General features: G+C 43.7%; 2 protein-coding genes across 2 annotated transcripts; one reads left to right on the forward strand and one right to left on the reverse strand.

Annotated features, from left to right (window-relative positions):
* Positions 1-3,202: 3,202 nt before the first annotated feature.
* On the reverse strand, positions 3,203-3,919 carry CUNH12orf60 (chromosome unknown C12orf60 homolog). Its single transcript, XM_055611196.1, has one exon. The coding sequence runs from the start codon at positions 3,917-3,919 to the stop codon at positions 3,203-3,205; it is 717 nt and encodes a 238-aa protein (XP_055467171.1).
* A 4,278-nt stretch (positions 3,920-8,197) lies between these two features.
* On the forward strand, positions 8,198-15,824 carry Smco3 (single-pass membrane protein with coiled-coil domains 3). The gene is made up of 2 exons (XM_055611714.1): positions 8,198-8,297; positions 14,088-15,824. Exon 2 carries the CDS (start codon positions 14,104-14,106, stop codon positions 14,779-14,781), a length of 678 nt encoding a protein of 225 aa, XP_055467689.1. The 5' UTR covers positions 8,198-8,297; positions 14,088-14,103; the 3' UTR covers positions 14,782-15,824.
* Positions 15,825-17,163: the final 1,339 nt, after the last annotated feature.

Consider the following 17,163-nt stretch of genomic DNA (forward strand, 5'->3'; position numbering starts at 1 on the left):
GTGTGGACTTTTAGAAGTAGTTTCTTGGGGTGATTCCACTCTTCGTTGTCCAGATACTGGCAGCCCAAACATCAGTAAGTACAACAGCAGCAGCACGAGTCAGCAGAGACAGCAAGGCTCAGCCAGAGTGCCACAAGTACTCTGGAGTGTGTGTGAAGTTAAGTGTAGAAAAACGAAGACCAGCGAAGCATTATGAACCTTATGAATCGTAGCTATGCAAAAGCATTGTTTCTGTCTGTGGGCCTCTATTAATATTCTCTAAGTCCACTCAGGCTGTTTTTCCAGCTGGCAAAAGCCGCACCCCTTGCTTAAGACAGCTTCCAGCAAAACATCATGAGCCCTCTCAAGCACATGTCTGTTTTCAGCTAACCAAGATCATGTGCCCTCTCATGAGTTTGTTTTCAACTGAGGATGAACTAAAAGCATTTCCACATCCCATATTCGAGACAAAAAAAAAAAAAAAACCATAAAAGAAAGCAAAGCTCTCACTACAAAAAATATCCTGAATCCATTTAACATTTTGGTTCTATGTCAGAGCGCAGCATTCTCTTTACTATGCCCACCTGAAGTTCTGTGTGTACTCTTTGACTTAAAACAGCAGAAGAGGGGCTGGAAAGATGACTCAGTGGTCAAGAGCACTGACTGCTCTTGCAGAGGACCCAGACTCAGTTCCCAGCATCCACATGGCTGCTTACAACAGTATGAAATTCCAGTTCCAGGAAATCCAATGCTTTCCTCTGGCTTCTGAGGGAAGCATGTGTTACACATACATACATGAAGGAAAAGCACCAATAATATAAGAATAAATAAATATTTAAAAAACAGTGAAATTAAATTTTCTGGATAATTTGCTTAGAAAATTAGAATTTTTGCATTTAGTTGTACAGCGATCTGATTCCAGTTGACTTAGGTTAGATTCACTCATTCTCTCTTTAAAATGTTTGTGGTTTGGTTTTTTGAAACAATGTTCAAACACCCGGAGCTGATCTCAGGCTTACTGTGTAGCTGAAAATGGTCTTGAACTTCTGACCCTCCTGCCTGTGCTTCATGAGTACTAGGATTACAGGTGTGTGCCACCATGCCCCAGTTTTACTCAGTGCTGTGATTTGAACCAAGGGCCTGGTACATACAAAGAGAAACTACTTCTCAACTGAGTTATATCTTCAGACTTACATAATCCTAGGTGTAGCGGATTTGGCAACTGAGAAGCTGGGGGATACACGGACTGAAAGATTTCAGGGCCTTCCTACTGGGATGTTTTTCTGGGAATCTCAAATGAGACTATTTGTCCACAGGAAAGGTAGCTTACCACCTCTCTGAGATCTACAGCTATGCCTAGTCAGGTCAGCTGCCCTTGGGGACCACCCTGTCATCTCACTTAGCTTCCTTGACGAACTTTGAAAGATAATAGCTTTACACGCACTGAACTCCTGCATGTAAGTATTACAAAGACAACAAAGTAAGACTTTTTTTAAACTTAAAAAGTTTTTTTATATTTTAATCATGTTTTTCTACTCCCCAAACTCTTCCCAGATGCTACCTACCCAACTTCGTGTTCTCTCTCTCCCCTCTCAAAGTCAGCAAAAATAAGCAAATCAAAACAGCAAGCAAAACACCAACAAGACAAAAATAAAAACAAAACAAAAAGCCTACAAAAACACCCATGATGCTCTCTTTGCATTGGCCAACCACTCCTGGGCATGGGGCCTGCCATGCATATGTCACTCAGTGTCACTCCCCTGGAGAAAACTGATTTCCCCTTTTCCCAGCAGCTATCAACTGCAAACAACCTCTTGGATAGGGCTGTAACTTTGTGTCCATTTCATCTTTACCATGCTCAGATTGAACTGTGACTCTGAGTCCAGGAGACCACACCCACACCTGGAGATCCCCCATGTGTGTATTTAAAATTCTCTCTTAATAAACTGTGGCTCTTTTTAGAGAAGCCTCCTCCCATGCTCTAGGGTGTGTCTTACTTTCTTCTGAGAACCTCCTTTGTTTTAATCCTCAGTCTTTAGTGAGCCCCATATCTGTGTTATACTGTCCCCTCCTAAAACTGTTTTCTGCGTTGAAGCCACGAATCCTACTTTAGTCTGAGGTAAGATCCCCTAAAATATTATTGGTCTGTTGTGAATGAGTGAATGGATCTATGTGTCCTCTGTCCATCTCGACAATAACACCTTTACTTTCTAACTATTACTATCCCCTTATCTTAAGACCTTAGGGAAAACAAGATGAGAACAAACTCTGGTCTTATTCATATAAGCAAGAAAATCATATTACTCTGTTTGTTGCTTTGCTTAGTCCTATGCAAATCATATCAGGAATATTTAGTGGTTTATGACAGCCAAGACACTGGGCATTATAGAAATTGTACTGAGGCAGGAGAACAGGGCTGAGAGAAGTCCAGGAGAAACCAGATACAAAGCCTGTGAGATCAGCATATGAACCAAACATTTGGCATAGGGGAAGCCTTTCAGTAAGATTACAAATGGGACATGGTAGGCAGAAAAGCCCATGACAAAGCTGGCACCATGCAGTTGACCCATCAAGGGTCACAACCCTCCCCCACGCAACAGCATTGAGCATCTAACCTGTCCTCCCAGCTCTGGCCTACTTCCTCTCCGGAAAGCACATCTTTTCTTAAACTGAGTTTCTGTTACAGTATAGATTTCTCTGTCCATGTTTTTTGTTCCGGGGTTCAGGAACCCAGTGATCCCAGCAAGGTGATTACCAGACTCCAATGTCTGTTCATATCAGTATGAATGACACAGCATGGATTCTATTTCCCAGGCATGAACAGTCATACCTTGTAGGTTACAGAATGATAATGAATAGATTACCATATGGTAATGCCTGTTCCTACCTAGACTTCACACTGTTGAGACTGGAGATAGAGCCATGAAAAGGAGAAATCAGCTGCTCTAACTATGCTTCAAAAGCAGCAACATATTTAGAGCTCTCCCCAAGTGTAATACCGCCATGATCCTTACAGCTGGACATTCTGTTTAGTCACGGCCATTTCAGGCAGGCTTTCTTGGTTATTCCCTTTTATTTTAACAAAGGAGAACTCCAGGGAAGTGGTTTGCCAAGCGATGATCAACATGCCGAATAGACGGCAACAGAATATACGAAGTACCACAAAAACTGGAGAATTCAGGTTGATTTCCAGACAGAAAGAAACGCATCTTCCGTTGAGCCTCTACTTGCCCCCAGCTTCCATACATGTGGCCATATCCCCTTCCATGGTCTTTATGGCTTTCCGGAGGGCCTGTAACATCGACTCCAGAGTCTTGACAAACTGTTCCAGGGCATCTACTGCTGCTTCTGATGCCTGGTGGACATCCTCCATTCTTAAAGCATCCTGCAGCTTCTTCCAGGCATCCTCTGTGGTGGCCTTGGGAAATTCTGGACTTTTCTCGGATGTGGAGGCCTCTGACTGCTCTTTGGTCTCCTCTTTATAGAAGTCACATAACCGAAGCCCCATGATGGGGGACTGCATCAGGAGTGAAAGAGAAGATTCCAGACTCTCAAAAATGTGGCTCAGCACAAAGGAAGCAGCGGGGGTCTGGATATTTTTGAGCATTTCTTTAGCTGTCTGTGGACCCACATTTGCACACTTGTCCACTACAGAGGTCACAGCAGTCATCACCTTGGAACATAATGGCTCTTTTTGAATTTGTTTGTACTTTAAATCTACCATCAATTGCATCTCTTTAAAATTTTTGATCATTTTTTCAAAGAAATCTTTAATGCAGTTCTCTTCATTCATATTTGTTGGGCGGATATGAGTCTTCATCTTGAGGTTAAACAACTCAACAAACCTATTTATGAAAGAATCCAGATCTAGCGTGCGGGAGAAGAATATTTTGGCAACTTGAAGCAGTCTCTCTTTATCCTTTTCTGACTCAGAAGACATTTCCCCAACAAAGAAATTTCAGCCCTGTTAAGCAAAGCAGAATCCAAATGAAAACTAAAAATGGAGTTGGCCACCATGAAGAGACTAAAAAGATGCTATAAATACATGAAGGTACGTCCTGACAAGGGTGAGAGAGCTATCCAAAATTGAAGCAGGCTTGGTTTTGGTCTTTAATAGAAAGAGTAACAGAGATAATTGGGAGGGTAGAATAGGAACATCAGACTAAATTTATACCATATACATGTTAGGTGGCTAGCTGGACATAAGCAGGCTTGGAGGCCATTGAAGATAAACCTTCCCTCTCATAACCAACTTCAGACCCCTGGTAGCACGCTGATTTTGAGAAAGGGAAAATATCAAAGTTGTTCTTAGAATTGGATATACCACAGAGGAGGAAGGAAACGTTATAATTGCATCTTACTGGATGAGAGGAGGAGGGTGGGAGGGCAGGGCTTCGTTGGTGCCTGTTAAGAGAAGACTGTTTCAAGCTGGATGTGGTAGTGCAGGTCTTTAACCCCAGCAGAAGCAGGTGGATCTCTGAGTTCAAGGCTGGCCTGATCTACACAGTGAATTCCAGGACAGTCAGGGCTGTCTCACAAAAAGAAACATGAGGAGGTAGGAATTTTTTTCCTGGTATGGTAGTTTATAGCTCTACTTTTTTTTTTTTTTTAGCTTTTCTTGGATTATTTGGATCTATGTTGTTTTATGACTCTGGCCCTGGGCTGCAAAACGACATCCTAAACTGTCCATGAGAGTATAACTTACAAAGATGTATTGTTGTCCTTTCCTTAAGCATTAATCCAATTTGGCTTATCAAGTACTTGTATAGGACCCACCCCCACCCCCAAGCTGTAACTTCAAGAAATAAGATACAAAGTCCTGCTACAAAGATGTCTGGGCATTGGAGAGATGGCTTAGGGAGTAAGAGTGTTTGCCACACACAAGACTGGTGACTTCAGTTTGAGCCTCAGAACCCAGGATAGGAGGAGAGACAGACTCCAGGAAGTTGTCTTCTGACTTCCATGTGTGCAAGATCATGCCTCACACTAATAATAATAATTAATAGTAGATTTTAACATAACTGTTTAAAAATAGAAAAATATGAGAATACTTGATATTTATTGATAAGATAGTATTCTAAAAATGAAACCTCTGCAATGCTTTACAGCCCTTTACTGTCCAACATTTACTCAAAATGTGTAACTTTTCTTTCCCTACTTTTTCTCCCCATTTTGAGTACTGACTCAAACCTAATCGTATTAACCTTGGCACTCTGGGCATTCCTCTTTGTCTCTGTCTTTGTCTCTGTCTCTTTCTCTCTCTCTCTCTCTCTCTCTTTCTCCTTCCTTCCTTCACTTCCTCCTCACTCCTCCTCCCCATACAGATGCTCAGAAACTTATTTCTAACTCAAAAGCAGGATTCTCTCTCTTTTCCTCCTATCCATCATCTCTTTTATCGTAGTTCTTTCCTGTTGATGTGGTGCAATTTAGTGGAGAAAACACTTGTCTCAGTTCAGAGTTCAGTGTGGAGATTTATACAGAAGCAGGAGCTCCAGATACCTGGCCTTGTTGCATCCATAATCAAGAAAGTGGCAAGAAATGCATGCATGCTTGGACTCCCCTCACTCTCTCCACTCTTACACAGTCCAGATCTCCTCCCTAGGGAATGGCACCACCCACAGTGGGCAGTTCTTCCCCCCCCCCCCCATTAATATAATCAAGATAACCCTCTCCCATATGTCCTGGGACCTATGTCTCAGGTAATTCTAAATTCTGCCAAGCTGACAACAAGAAACATCACATCCCTCCTCCTGGAAGCTGTCAATATTTACATTGTGTCTGCCTCCCCCCCGAATGCACACACACACTTTGAACTCCCATAAAATTGTCTTCAGTTTAACTTCCTTCTGGGTTCATTTTTAATTTTTTTTTTTTTTTTACCTCTGAGGCTAAGGACCCACCATACTCCTTGATAACATACATAATCAAATACTGTGTGCTGTCCCAAATATATGTTAACTTGCAGATGGCAGACAGGACCCTCCAGGAGCCCTAAGAATCCAGAGACTATGAGTCTAACCCACCCCATTCCTCTTCATTTCTCTCTACCCTCTGGTGCCTAGTGGCTGGGGCTTGGTGGTGTGCCCAGACCGCCTTCCCTGCCATACTAGGACAATGGGACTGTATTCATGCCAAAACAGAGCAGCACATACACCAGTGGGTGACAGACAAGCCCTATGATTAGAACGGAGGCAACCCACAAAGTCCTGCACTTTGGGCCAGAGGCGGCTACATGTAAACGGAAGGCCGGGGCTGGTCTACACTTGTTGGCCAACCCCCATGCCAAGCCTGGAAGATGCATCAATCTGCGTTCCTGCCAGGAACTCATGCCTCAGTGGTAAGCAGGCTCTCACACATGTGGAACTGCCTACCACCCAAAGAGGGCAACAGAGACAATGGTACCCACGGGGGCATGGTGCTAATAAGGACAATGACGCCTACGTGGCTGCCTCAGATCTACACCTCTTGCAGCCACTGACTCCTCTAAGACCATTGTACTCCAAGCTTTCCTATACAGCCCACCCATCCCTATTCTCCTTCCTTCCTCATTTCCTCTGTTCTTTTCTCATCTCCCTGGAGCCCCACTGGGGGTGTGGAAACAGCAGACCCAGACGTAACAGGCTTGGACACAGGGACTACCACAGCAGCAATGGCAGCTTTTGTCTGTGCTGTCTTCACACCCAAGGCAATCTCCCCAAAGACCAACTCCTGTCCTGGGGCTGCAGGGATGGACACACTGACAAGGCTGACTGCACCCACAGGGGACCCAAATGCCTGTCTCACCTGTCCTACAAGGCCAACCCTTCCCATGAGTGGGAGTTTGAAGTGTGGGGTCCCAGATACCAAAAAGCAAGATGCAGCAGAAGGGGCAGCCTGGGGACCGAGTTCGAGGTGAATACTGCCCGGGTTCTCCATGCTAGAGACCTGCGAGGGAACAAGGAAAATCTGCCTGGTGTTAGTTAGCATGCGGATGTCACCCCCTCTCCTAGTCAAATGGGCTCAGTGCTTTGCTTACCTCTGCATTGACCCCTTCTGCTTCATCACCCTTAGTGCTCTCAAAGCCTCCCAGAGACAGGTGATCCTCTACTAATGTGGTCCCTCGGGGAATAAGACTTTTCCTTGCACATGAGGTCCAAAGGAGTGTGGGGATTAATACCCACCTTCATTTTAACTTACAAAACAACATCAATAGACATGCTGGGCTGGAGAGATTGCCTTTCACGCTCTTCCAGATGTCCTGGGTTCAGTTACAAGTACCTACGGAGCAGCTCAAAACTGCCTGGAACTCCACTTCCAGAGGATCAGATGACCTCTTCTGACCTCTGCCGGCTCCTGCTCAGGCTGTGCTCACCTACGCTCACATTCACACGTAAGCTTACACACGTAAAATAACATTTCAAAAGTGAACTGTTTTAGATAGATGTGCTCACAGGGAAGCAGGAAGTCTCAAGCACAGACAGGCAAGTAAGGAATGCCGAGAGCTGAGATGGGGAAGGATAGTCTTCCCCAGTGATGAGCAGCCTACTTGATTATTCAATACCAACTGGCCAGCCCAGAAATCATATACACACAAGCAACACTTAATGGAGCAGGCAGGCTACATTTATATACTTAGGTGTGGTGTGTGTGTTTGTGTGTGTTTAAAAAAAAGCAAGGAGGCATGCAGGGGAAGGAATAGAGGGTGTAAAGGGACAGCCAGGCAGGAAGTCCTCCAGGACCAGCACACCCCTGCTAAGTGGATAACAGGTGATACAGAATAGAACTCCTAGCCTAGGGGGAAAAGCCCCTCCTAGATACATTTTTTTTTTTTTTTTTTTTTTTTTTTTTTTTTTTGCTGTATCTGGTTTTGTATCTCCTGAGAACCTCAACAAAGCCACCAGCAACAGCTAAAGGTCTAAACGCAGCACAAGCCGAAGAAAGTATATCTGGAAGGGTTGACAGGATGGAGTTACAGCTAGAGTTTCACTGACGCTGACCTGGATTTGTTCAGCTTTACAGCATTTCGATAAAAAGAAAAATGCATTAAAGAACAGAAAATACAACATGTTTCACTGGTGTTTTTGTTTTTGTTTTTTAAATTGCTCAAGCCACATTGCTTACGACACAAGCAGATTATATTGTAGGAAGCTGAAGTGCTCTGAAAGCTAAGCCAGGCACAAGTGGCTATAAACCAGGCAGGCAGGGGGACCCAGCGGAGACCAGCAAAGCCTGTCCGTCATCACATTCCACCAGAAGCTTCCAGAAGAGCCCACATGAAAAAGCCCTTCAACAATACTCCTAAACAACTGCGGGGAAACACACTTGGGATACCCTGCAAGGTAAGCGATGTGGAAACTTCTATTAAAATACTCGGAACGGCAAGGCTTTCGTGCTTTTGGAATAATGCCCGACGTGAGTGGCTGTGTACAGTGTCGGCTTTGTTTTGAGGGGATCTCGGGGCAGGGTTTGGAGATTCCCTCCCTGAAGACACCAGAAAAGACAAAATTCTATCTGACGATGTAAGACTGAGTCACTGAGGAGAGAAGCAATGAAGACCTTAGTTTTAGGAAGGCGGGAGATGCCATGACGCATGTGTGAAAGTGTGTTGCTTGTGTGGACGATGATCTGTACTTTCCGTGTCTTGAATGTCATAAGGAGATGCAGAACCTGGTGATGGAAGAATGAAGGCAGGCTCTTACTTTAGCACAGTGCTTGCTTGTACTCCAGGAAGTTAATCATCCTTAGATACACCATGTGCCTCTAAGCAGCCTTTGAGGGGAAAGAACACCATTTTTTCTCAGAAATGCCTTGTGTACATAATGGAATCTTTTGCTAAGTGTTAATGGATAACCTTTACAGTCTTCTTTCTGCTCAGAATTATTCTGCTCAAAATAGTTCTCAGAGGAGTCTGTCCCAGAAAAGGCATTGTCACTTCACGATTAACTTAAAAACTGAGCACCATGGCTTTGCTTTGAATTAAGCTCAGGACTGGACAGCAGCTGCTCTTTCCTCCCGCAGGGCTTCCAGCTTATTTGTATGCTGTGTTCACTCACAAGTGACAGTGAGGAGCGGAGGCAGCAGTGCCTAAGCAGGGGGAGCCCTGGTGACAACGTCGGCAGCTTGGCCCTCCCTCCTCTGCTGTGTGTGTGTGCGTGTGTGCAATGTAACATATCCCGAGTGTGGAAAAAGCAGCCGTGGAAACACCGGCACAATGAGCTTGCATGCATCTTCCTTCTCCCCAGCTTCGGCAAGGCTCATTTTACTCGTCTCTGACCCCGCCTGTTACTCCTCCCAGTTTAGTGAGAAATAAATGCCCGGAGCTTTTTGGTCTCATTTTAAATGTCTTCAGGATGTACTCCTGAAAGAAGAATTCATTCTGAAATGTATCCTATGTGAATATGTATCAAAGACAAGAAAACAGTAGGGTCGGCAAGATGGCTCAGTGAGTAAAAGTGTGGTCTGCCAAGCCTGACTACCTGAGTTTTGATCTCCAGAAGTCACACGGTGGAAGGAGAGAATTAACACAGATGTGTTTTTACTATCACGTGAAGACAATTACTATTATGTTGTTTTCCTACCTATTTGTTCCAAGGAAATAATACAGATGATGGAGGGAAAATAAGCTATGCATATAAATATTACAACAGTGGCATAATTTGAGATTTACTGAATTATGATAAAGATTTGAGTAGTTTATATAGCTAATAAACTGCTTATAAAATTAGAAACATAGAAAAGTAAATGAATTAAAATAAGAATTTCATTTTTACTACAATTTTACCATTACTACAACTCCGTAAAGATTCTTATGCACATAGATAAATTTTAGAAATAACAACAACAACAACAACAGCAAAAAGACCCTAAGATAATAGGATTGCAGATGTCTTTCTTCCTCTATTTAAAACTTTGTACATTGGTGTGATGGTGTTATAGGTAACATATTTTATCGGTTACTATTTTTAATTTCTTTACATTATCATTTGAGCATCTGCCAGAACACAAATCAAACGTCACTTTCTAGGTGAAGTTTCCTGCAGTACCTTCAACCCTAGTTTCTCTCTTTAAGTTCCTGTAGCTTTTGGCAAATGATGCACCGGGTGTCTATAAATTCCCCTGAAAAGTTTTTTTGAAAAGATGACCAGCAAGAAGAAGTAGAGCAGCAAGGAATGGGTAAGAGCAAAGGGTACTGACATTATGTGTAAAAGGCCACAATGAAGCCCATCACTTGGAATGCTAACTTTAAATTTTAAGTTAAATGGACACTTTAAAGCAAGATAAACATGATCAGGTGTGGTAGCACATGCCTTTAATCCTAGCACTTGGGAGGCAGAGGCAAGAGGATTTCTGTGAGTTCAAGGCCAGCCTGGCTTACATTAAGACTTCCATACCAGCCAGCACTATTAAAAAATAAAATAAAACAAAACAAAATAAAATCCTGACAATCAGCACACTTTCTCTTGCAATGTGGTTCTTTTCCAGAAAAACTAAATCACCTGTATCCTGGCATGAAATTAATCTTAACTTTAAAAAGTAATCATCCTTCCCTTTGTATATTTTGTCTCTCCTTTCTTTTTTGCTTGCTTTCTTTTTCTTGAGACAGTCTCCGGTAACCCAGGCTGGCTTTGAACTCACTGTGTAGCTGAGGCTGACCTGATCATCCTGCAGCTACCTCCCAAATTCTAGAACTGTAGTTAGCTATGCAAGACTCAAAATCCTGATTCAACAACCAAACACTCACAATCAAACAAAATTTTAGCCTCTAGAGCCCCGATGTAGACTAAGCAAACGGATATTGCTTTAGCAAAGGCTGTGTTAAGAGTAGGCCACAGAAGAAGACAATGACAGCCACTCCTGATGAGACCTGATAGACTAGGGTCAGAGGGAAGGGGAGGAGGACCTCCCTTTTCAGTGGACTGAGAGAGGGATATGGGTGGGGCAAGAGGGAGGGGAGGATAGGGAGGGGAGGAGGAGGGAGGTACAAAGGGGACACAAAGTGAATAAGCTGTAATTAATAAAAATAATTAATTTTTTTAAAAAGATGGGCATCCTTGGAGGCAGGAGCTCCACCTGCTAGCCAGCAACGCCCCCAGATGGCTGTGGCAGGATCTTCAGAACCTCGCTGAGGTGGAGAATAACACCCTAAAGGGAAGTTTTTCACTGACAGGAAGCACTGGCAGTGTGATTTCAGATTTTAGGAAAGCCCTAATCTGCCATACATAAGAGTAGTTAACCACAGCTATGTGAAACTCATCTCTGGGGTCTCTGGTAATGCCACAATCTTTAATAGTCTCCAGACAGGTGACAATCAAAAATATAATAAAGTGGGAGTAAGAATGTGCCCAGAACATGTCTTGGGCATAGTACTGTGTCATGGGCAGGATCCTTGATCTAAAAGAGAGATGATTAGTTGCAGGGCTCCTGTTCCACAGAGTGGAGTGATCCGATTGACATTCCGAAGCACATCGTTGAAAGCCAGAATGGAAGCACCACACATTACCAACTTTCCGTTCTCCACGCACTGGTGAGCCTCTTTTCAGCCACCAAGTACATAATTAAAGGCATCAGTTCGAAAGCCCACAAGTTCCCGGGTGACCAGGTGTCTCCCCCTGGTGGCAATATCAATATATAGAAAGAAAATGTGTGAATTGTTAAAAAATTCAATTTCCACAAGTCAAACACCAATCTTGTATAACCATGGTTTGTTTTTCTTTTTCTTTTTTTTTTTTTTTTCAATTAGACATTGTAGTTATGAAAGCCTTACCTTCCTAACTGGTCAGAAGTGCCAAGAAGGTGGGCATCACCAACTGTTTCTTCTTTGTGAGTCATGGAGTCAAAGAAGAACACTCCTGTACATTATGCCAAACACAAACTACAACAAAAGTAGTCCAAAGATGTTAACTGGCTGTTACTTCAGTGTGAGGGTAGACAGCATCACATTCTTATAAACTCGCCCTGCTGCACTGAGCACAAGATAACTGGTCCTTTAAACAGGACAGGACGGAAGAAGCAACAGGAACGGAATACAGGTTGGCCAAGCCAGTTATCACCTTATGAGACAGAAACACTTACAATGTGAACAAGAACCAAAAAAAATGACTGTGTGGTAAACCACACACACACACAACTTAAGCAGGACTAGAAAGGTGGGTCTGAGGTTAAGAGCACTGGCTTCTCTTCCAAGAGGACTTGGAAGACTTCCCAGCACCCCCATGGAGGTGCACAGCTGCCTGTGGCTCCAGTTCTTGAGGATTGCAACATCTTCTACCGGCCTTTGAGGGCACTCGGCATACACATGGTGCACATACCTACCTACCTACATACATGCAGGCAAAACCCTCAGGCACATAGAAGTGAAATAACTATAAAACTGACATTGCAGAGTTAACACAGAAAAGTCCAAGTGCCAGGCACATGGGAAGCCTATTCAAAATATGCACATTAATTAGCATGTTGTTCTCTCTGTGCTCGGATTTTCAGTATAATAAATGCAGATAAGTATGGTTGTTCCCTGTCTTAACAGACTAGGCCATGAGCCCCAAATACAAGCACAAGAAGTCCCCTCCCAAGTAGCTGTTCTAGTCCACAGTGTGCTCACACTACTTCTAGTGTCTTTTCAAGATGCTAGTGCCTTCTTTCTCTCTCTTATTTTTATTTTGTTTTGTTTTTTTCAGGTCAGGGTTTCTCCATGTAGCTCTGGATGATCCACTCTGTAGACCAGGCTGGTCTCAAACTCATGAAGATCTGCCTGCCTTTGTCTCCCGAGTACTGGGATTAAGAGCAAGTGCTGCCACCACCAGGCCACTATTACCTTCCTCCTGACACCCACTCTAGCCTGTCTTAATAATGCCTGTGGACAGAGTATGGTGGCTGCTCCCAGCACTCAGGAGGCTGAGGCAGGAGGATCACTATGAGTTTGAGGCTGTACTGAGCTACCTAGTGAGTTCATGTGAGCCTGGGTTACAGTGAGACCCTCTTTCAAACTCACCAAAACAAATGGCCACATACAATATAGACCATACTAAATCATTTAATGTATAAGCTTCACAAATAAAAGAGTCCCAGACATGATTGTAACTCTCCTGTGCTTGTACGGTGTCCACCTTCTCCTCAAATGGTATTTCCATCTATAGCCTTGAATGTTTGCTCTTAGTCTGAGAAATTTGCGGTTTTTGAGACAGGCTAGAGTGGGTGTTTGTGTTGTCTAGTTTGTGTTGTCTTGGCTGGCCTGGAACTTGCTATGCAGTGCAGGCTGGCCTTGAACTCACAGAGATCTGCCTGCTTGTGCATCCACAGTGCTGGGATCACAGGCATACACCACAATGCTTGGCTCATGAGGGATTTTTTTTTCAAGATTTTAACATTATATGAGTGTCACTTTTGGATAGTCCTTAGGTTTTAAAAGCAATTTGCCCATAGAGGTATAAAATGGCACTATGTGTTTTATTTCCTTTTTAAAATTTCAAAATAATTTATTGGGGAGGGTGAGGTGGTTGTGGGTGGACCCCTGACTGCCGTGGTAGGTGTGTTCAGCTCAAAGGTCACCTCGTATGAGGCAGTTCTCTCCTTATCATGTGGGTCACAGAGAGCAAACTCAGGTTTTCAGGTTTGTGAAGCAAGCACTGTTACCAACTAAGTCTCCCGCCAGGATATTCTAAGTCATCAAATCCATGAGCACTAAATTTATATCAGTGTTGCTGTAATCCCAGAGATCTTTACACTACTAATTTTACTTCAGATACTTGAGAAATAAATCTGGTAGGCACAGATTTAGCGAGGTGACTAGGGACTAAGAAAACTAGTAATGGCAGTCAAGAGCTAAGTTCTGAAGGGCTAAGGATTCGGCTCAGATTGTAGGTGCTTGTCTGGCATTTGTGATGCTCTGGCTTTGATCCCTAGCGCTGCATAAACTAGGCAGAGGGGTGCAGGCCTGTAATTGCAGCTCATGGGAGATAGAGGTTGGAGGATCAGAAGCTCATACCTGGGCTACAAGAGAACCTGACTCAAACAAGGAAACAAACCAAACCTGCTGAGTTCTCTGAGGAAGCCTTAGCTATGGCTACTTTGCTGGCTGCCTAATTAGAGTCATAGAGTACCTGCTCTGTGACAATTTCCATTTAATTTTGCAGAGGCTGTAGCTGAAACATGGCTCAGAGTGACTTCCTCTACCCAGAAAACCCAAGGAGGCGGCAGGAGGTGAGCCGCCTTCACCGGCAGCTCCTGGACTGCTTGTCTGACAGCTTCCAGGTCACCAACAAGCTCACCGGGGTTCTCAACACCCACCTGGGTTGTAGGCTGGCCTTCATTGAAATGAGAAGAGATGGCACCATTAAAGAAAACTGTGACATCATTATCCAAGCAGTGATCAAAATCCAAAAGGAACTGCAGAAGGTTGACGAGGCACTGAAAGACAAGCTGGAGCCAACCCTCTATCGGAAGCTTCAGGATATTAAGGAAGGAGAGACAGAGAAGATTGCGATCGTGCAAAAGGTCATTTCTGTCATCCTTGGAGAAGCTACATCTGCGGCCAGCGCAGTGGCTGTCAAACTCGTGGGCTCAAATGTCACATCTGGCATCATTAGCAAGCTGGTCACAGTGCTCGCTCACATCGGGACCTCTCTCCTTGGCAGCATTGGCGTTGCCGTGCTTGGCCTCGGCCTAGACATGATCGTCCGAGCCATCTTGGGAGCAGTGGAGAGGACGCAGCTTCAAGCAGCCATCAAAAGCTACGAGACACATCTGGTGGAATTCAAGGCCGCCTCAGAAAAGTACCACCATGCCATCACTGAGGTCGCTGGTGCTGTGAAGCACCAGTTAAGATGAACGGTCACATGTCTACCACTGGGCTAGCTCTCTGCTTCCCTCTCCATCATGCTTACTTCTTTACCTACTTCCATTTCCCAAGTGCCTCCGAGGTGACCACAGATAGAATAAAAATTTGGAATTCTTAGGATCTGTGTCAACGAGTGCCCAAATCAGTTGTCCTAGCCCCCGAGCAATAAGGCTCTATCTAGTTTTCTTACCCTGCTCTCAGAACCACATCATAACTCAGCAGGTACAAGCTACCGTGTCCTTGTTCCCAGTCAATGTCCTCAAAGGTTCCCACTAATGCAGAGACCATTACGATCACCTGTTTCAACCATCACGTAGGTCTGATGAGACATACCTAGTAACATCTGGCGAGACACACACCTGTGGCCATCAGGTGAAACAGAAATATTTCCGTTATTTTTAACCACTGGATTAACCACAATTGTCTATAAACTGGAAAAGACTGAGAAACAACAACAACATTTTCTTCAAGAATGAACGGAGGCAATGGATCTGTGAACTTCTACTAACTACAAAGTGTGTCTGAGTGGATTTGGAAAAAGATGAAATAATAAAACTTGTTTCTATAATGCAATCAATGTTGACCAACCGTCATCTATCTCTTTAGCGGTGGAACATTCTGGAACATTTTCAAAAATAAGAAATAACCCTGAGTTACCTGTCCATAAAATGCATTAGAGTGAGGAAAAAGACTCACTGCTCCTTAAGAATTTGTTGATTAAAGGAAAGTAATTAATTGCAAGTTTTCAGGAGGAGAGGTAATTTTATATTCAACACCACCAGCAAGAGGCAGCTACATGGAGCGTTAGGTATTTACCATGGTATTTACCACCGGAAACCAGAAGAGCTAGAGGCTACAGAGGCCTGCGGATACAACTTAATTTCTATAGCTAAAGCACTGTTTTTCTTCTCTCCTCTTCCTCTCCTCTCCCCTCTCCTCTTCCTCTCTCCCCTCCTCTCCTCTCTCTCTGTCCCCTCTCCTCTCTCTCTTCCTACTCTGCTCTCTCCTGGCTCTGCTCTCTGCTCCCTCCCCCTCTCCCCTCCCCTCCCCCTCTCCCCTCCTCTCCCCTCCCCTCCCTTCCCCTCCTCTTCTCTTTTCTCTTCTTTTAAATCCTTTATCTAACAATTCCCACGGAACCATTCTCAGGGTGTACTTTGAAAATTACACTGTGGTAATGCTGAGAACACCTTTGTTATAGTTTTGTTCTTAAGCACAAAAATGTCATTGTACTACTTGGTATATCTCAAAAATCTCTTACAAGCAGATGAAAACAATTTAACTAGCCATATGTCTTTTTCAAATGTATTATTTTCTATTTTATCACTGATTTTATAAATTAGTTCCAAACTATCATAATTTGGGTCGTGACCTTCAAATTTTATTACTTGCTTTGTATGTTTTCAACTACTAGATCTTGCTAGACTGACACTGAAAGAATAATCAAAACAAGAACTTAACAAAACAAGCACCATGGCACACAGCTGTAATTCCAGCAATCAAAACGATGAGGCAGAAGAATGGGGAGATGAAGGCCAGCCTGGTTGCCTATATATCTTATAGGCAGGTCAGGGCTTCATAGGGATCCTATCTCCTAATTTAATTTTTTTTTCTACTACAACAAAACTTGGTTTACGTATGAGACTGATGTTACACCGTTAGAGGACACACTTAAAACATTCTAAACATTTATAAACACCTCCATCAATACTTTTTAAATACCTGGTATCAAAATTTTTCTTAGGACCTTTTTCTGTAAAGAATGCTGAGATTAAGTTGAAAAGTTAGCCAAGCACGTTCAAGCTATGCGAACAGTTCGTGTAAAATGCTTACCTTTAAGGGGAAAGGGTTAGGAGGGGTCTTAAGGAATTGGGGGTGAAGAAGGGAAGAGAAGGACGAAGACTAGAGCTAAATATAAAGTATCTAATGACATCATAAAGGAGTTTGCGCTGTTGAAAAGACCAGTCAGAACGGAGAGTTACGTAGCAACTTGTCCTCTGGGAAATCTAAAACATGTGTCCTGTTTGCATTTCCGTGTGGATTGTCGGTTTGTGAGTCTCGCCCAGGCATGACTTATTTGTTCAGTTCTACACATGTTGCGTGTTTAAGGAAGCACTACGCAATCTCCACGTGCACCAGGTATCCCAAGGGCTGAGGTTTTTGCTGAGCACTTTAACGTCAGTGCCCAGTGTTATTCGGGAACTTGTTTTCAAATGGAAGCATTTCAAATGGAAAGCCTCCGTTTACCCCCCACAACTAACACATTGCCCAAGGGCCGATTGACCGGTAGACGTACCGGTCTCAACATGAGCTTCAGAGAATAACGTCAGAATGCCGAGAGGGTAAGCCATTGGCCAACCAAATAGCAGCTTTCG

The sequence above is a fragment of the Psammomys obesus genome, unplaced genomic scaffold (genome assembly GCF_907164565.1).
Source record: "Psammomys obesus unplaced genomic scaffold, mPsaObe1.curated_primary_1811, whole genome shotgun sequence".
In the NCBI taxonomy this organism is placed as follows: domain Eukaryota; kingdom Metazoa; phylum Chordata; class Mammalia; order Rodentia; family Muridae; genus Psammomys; species Psammomys obesus.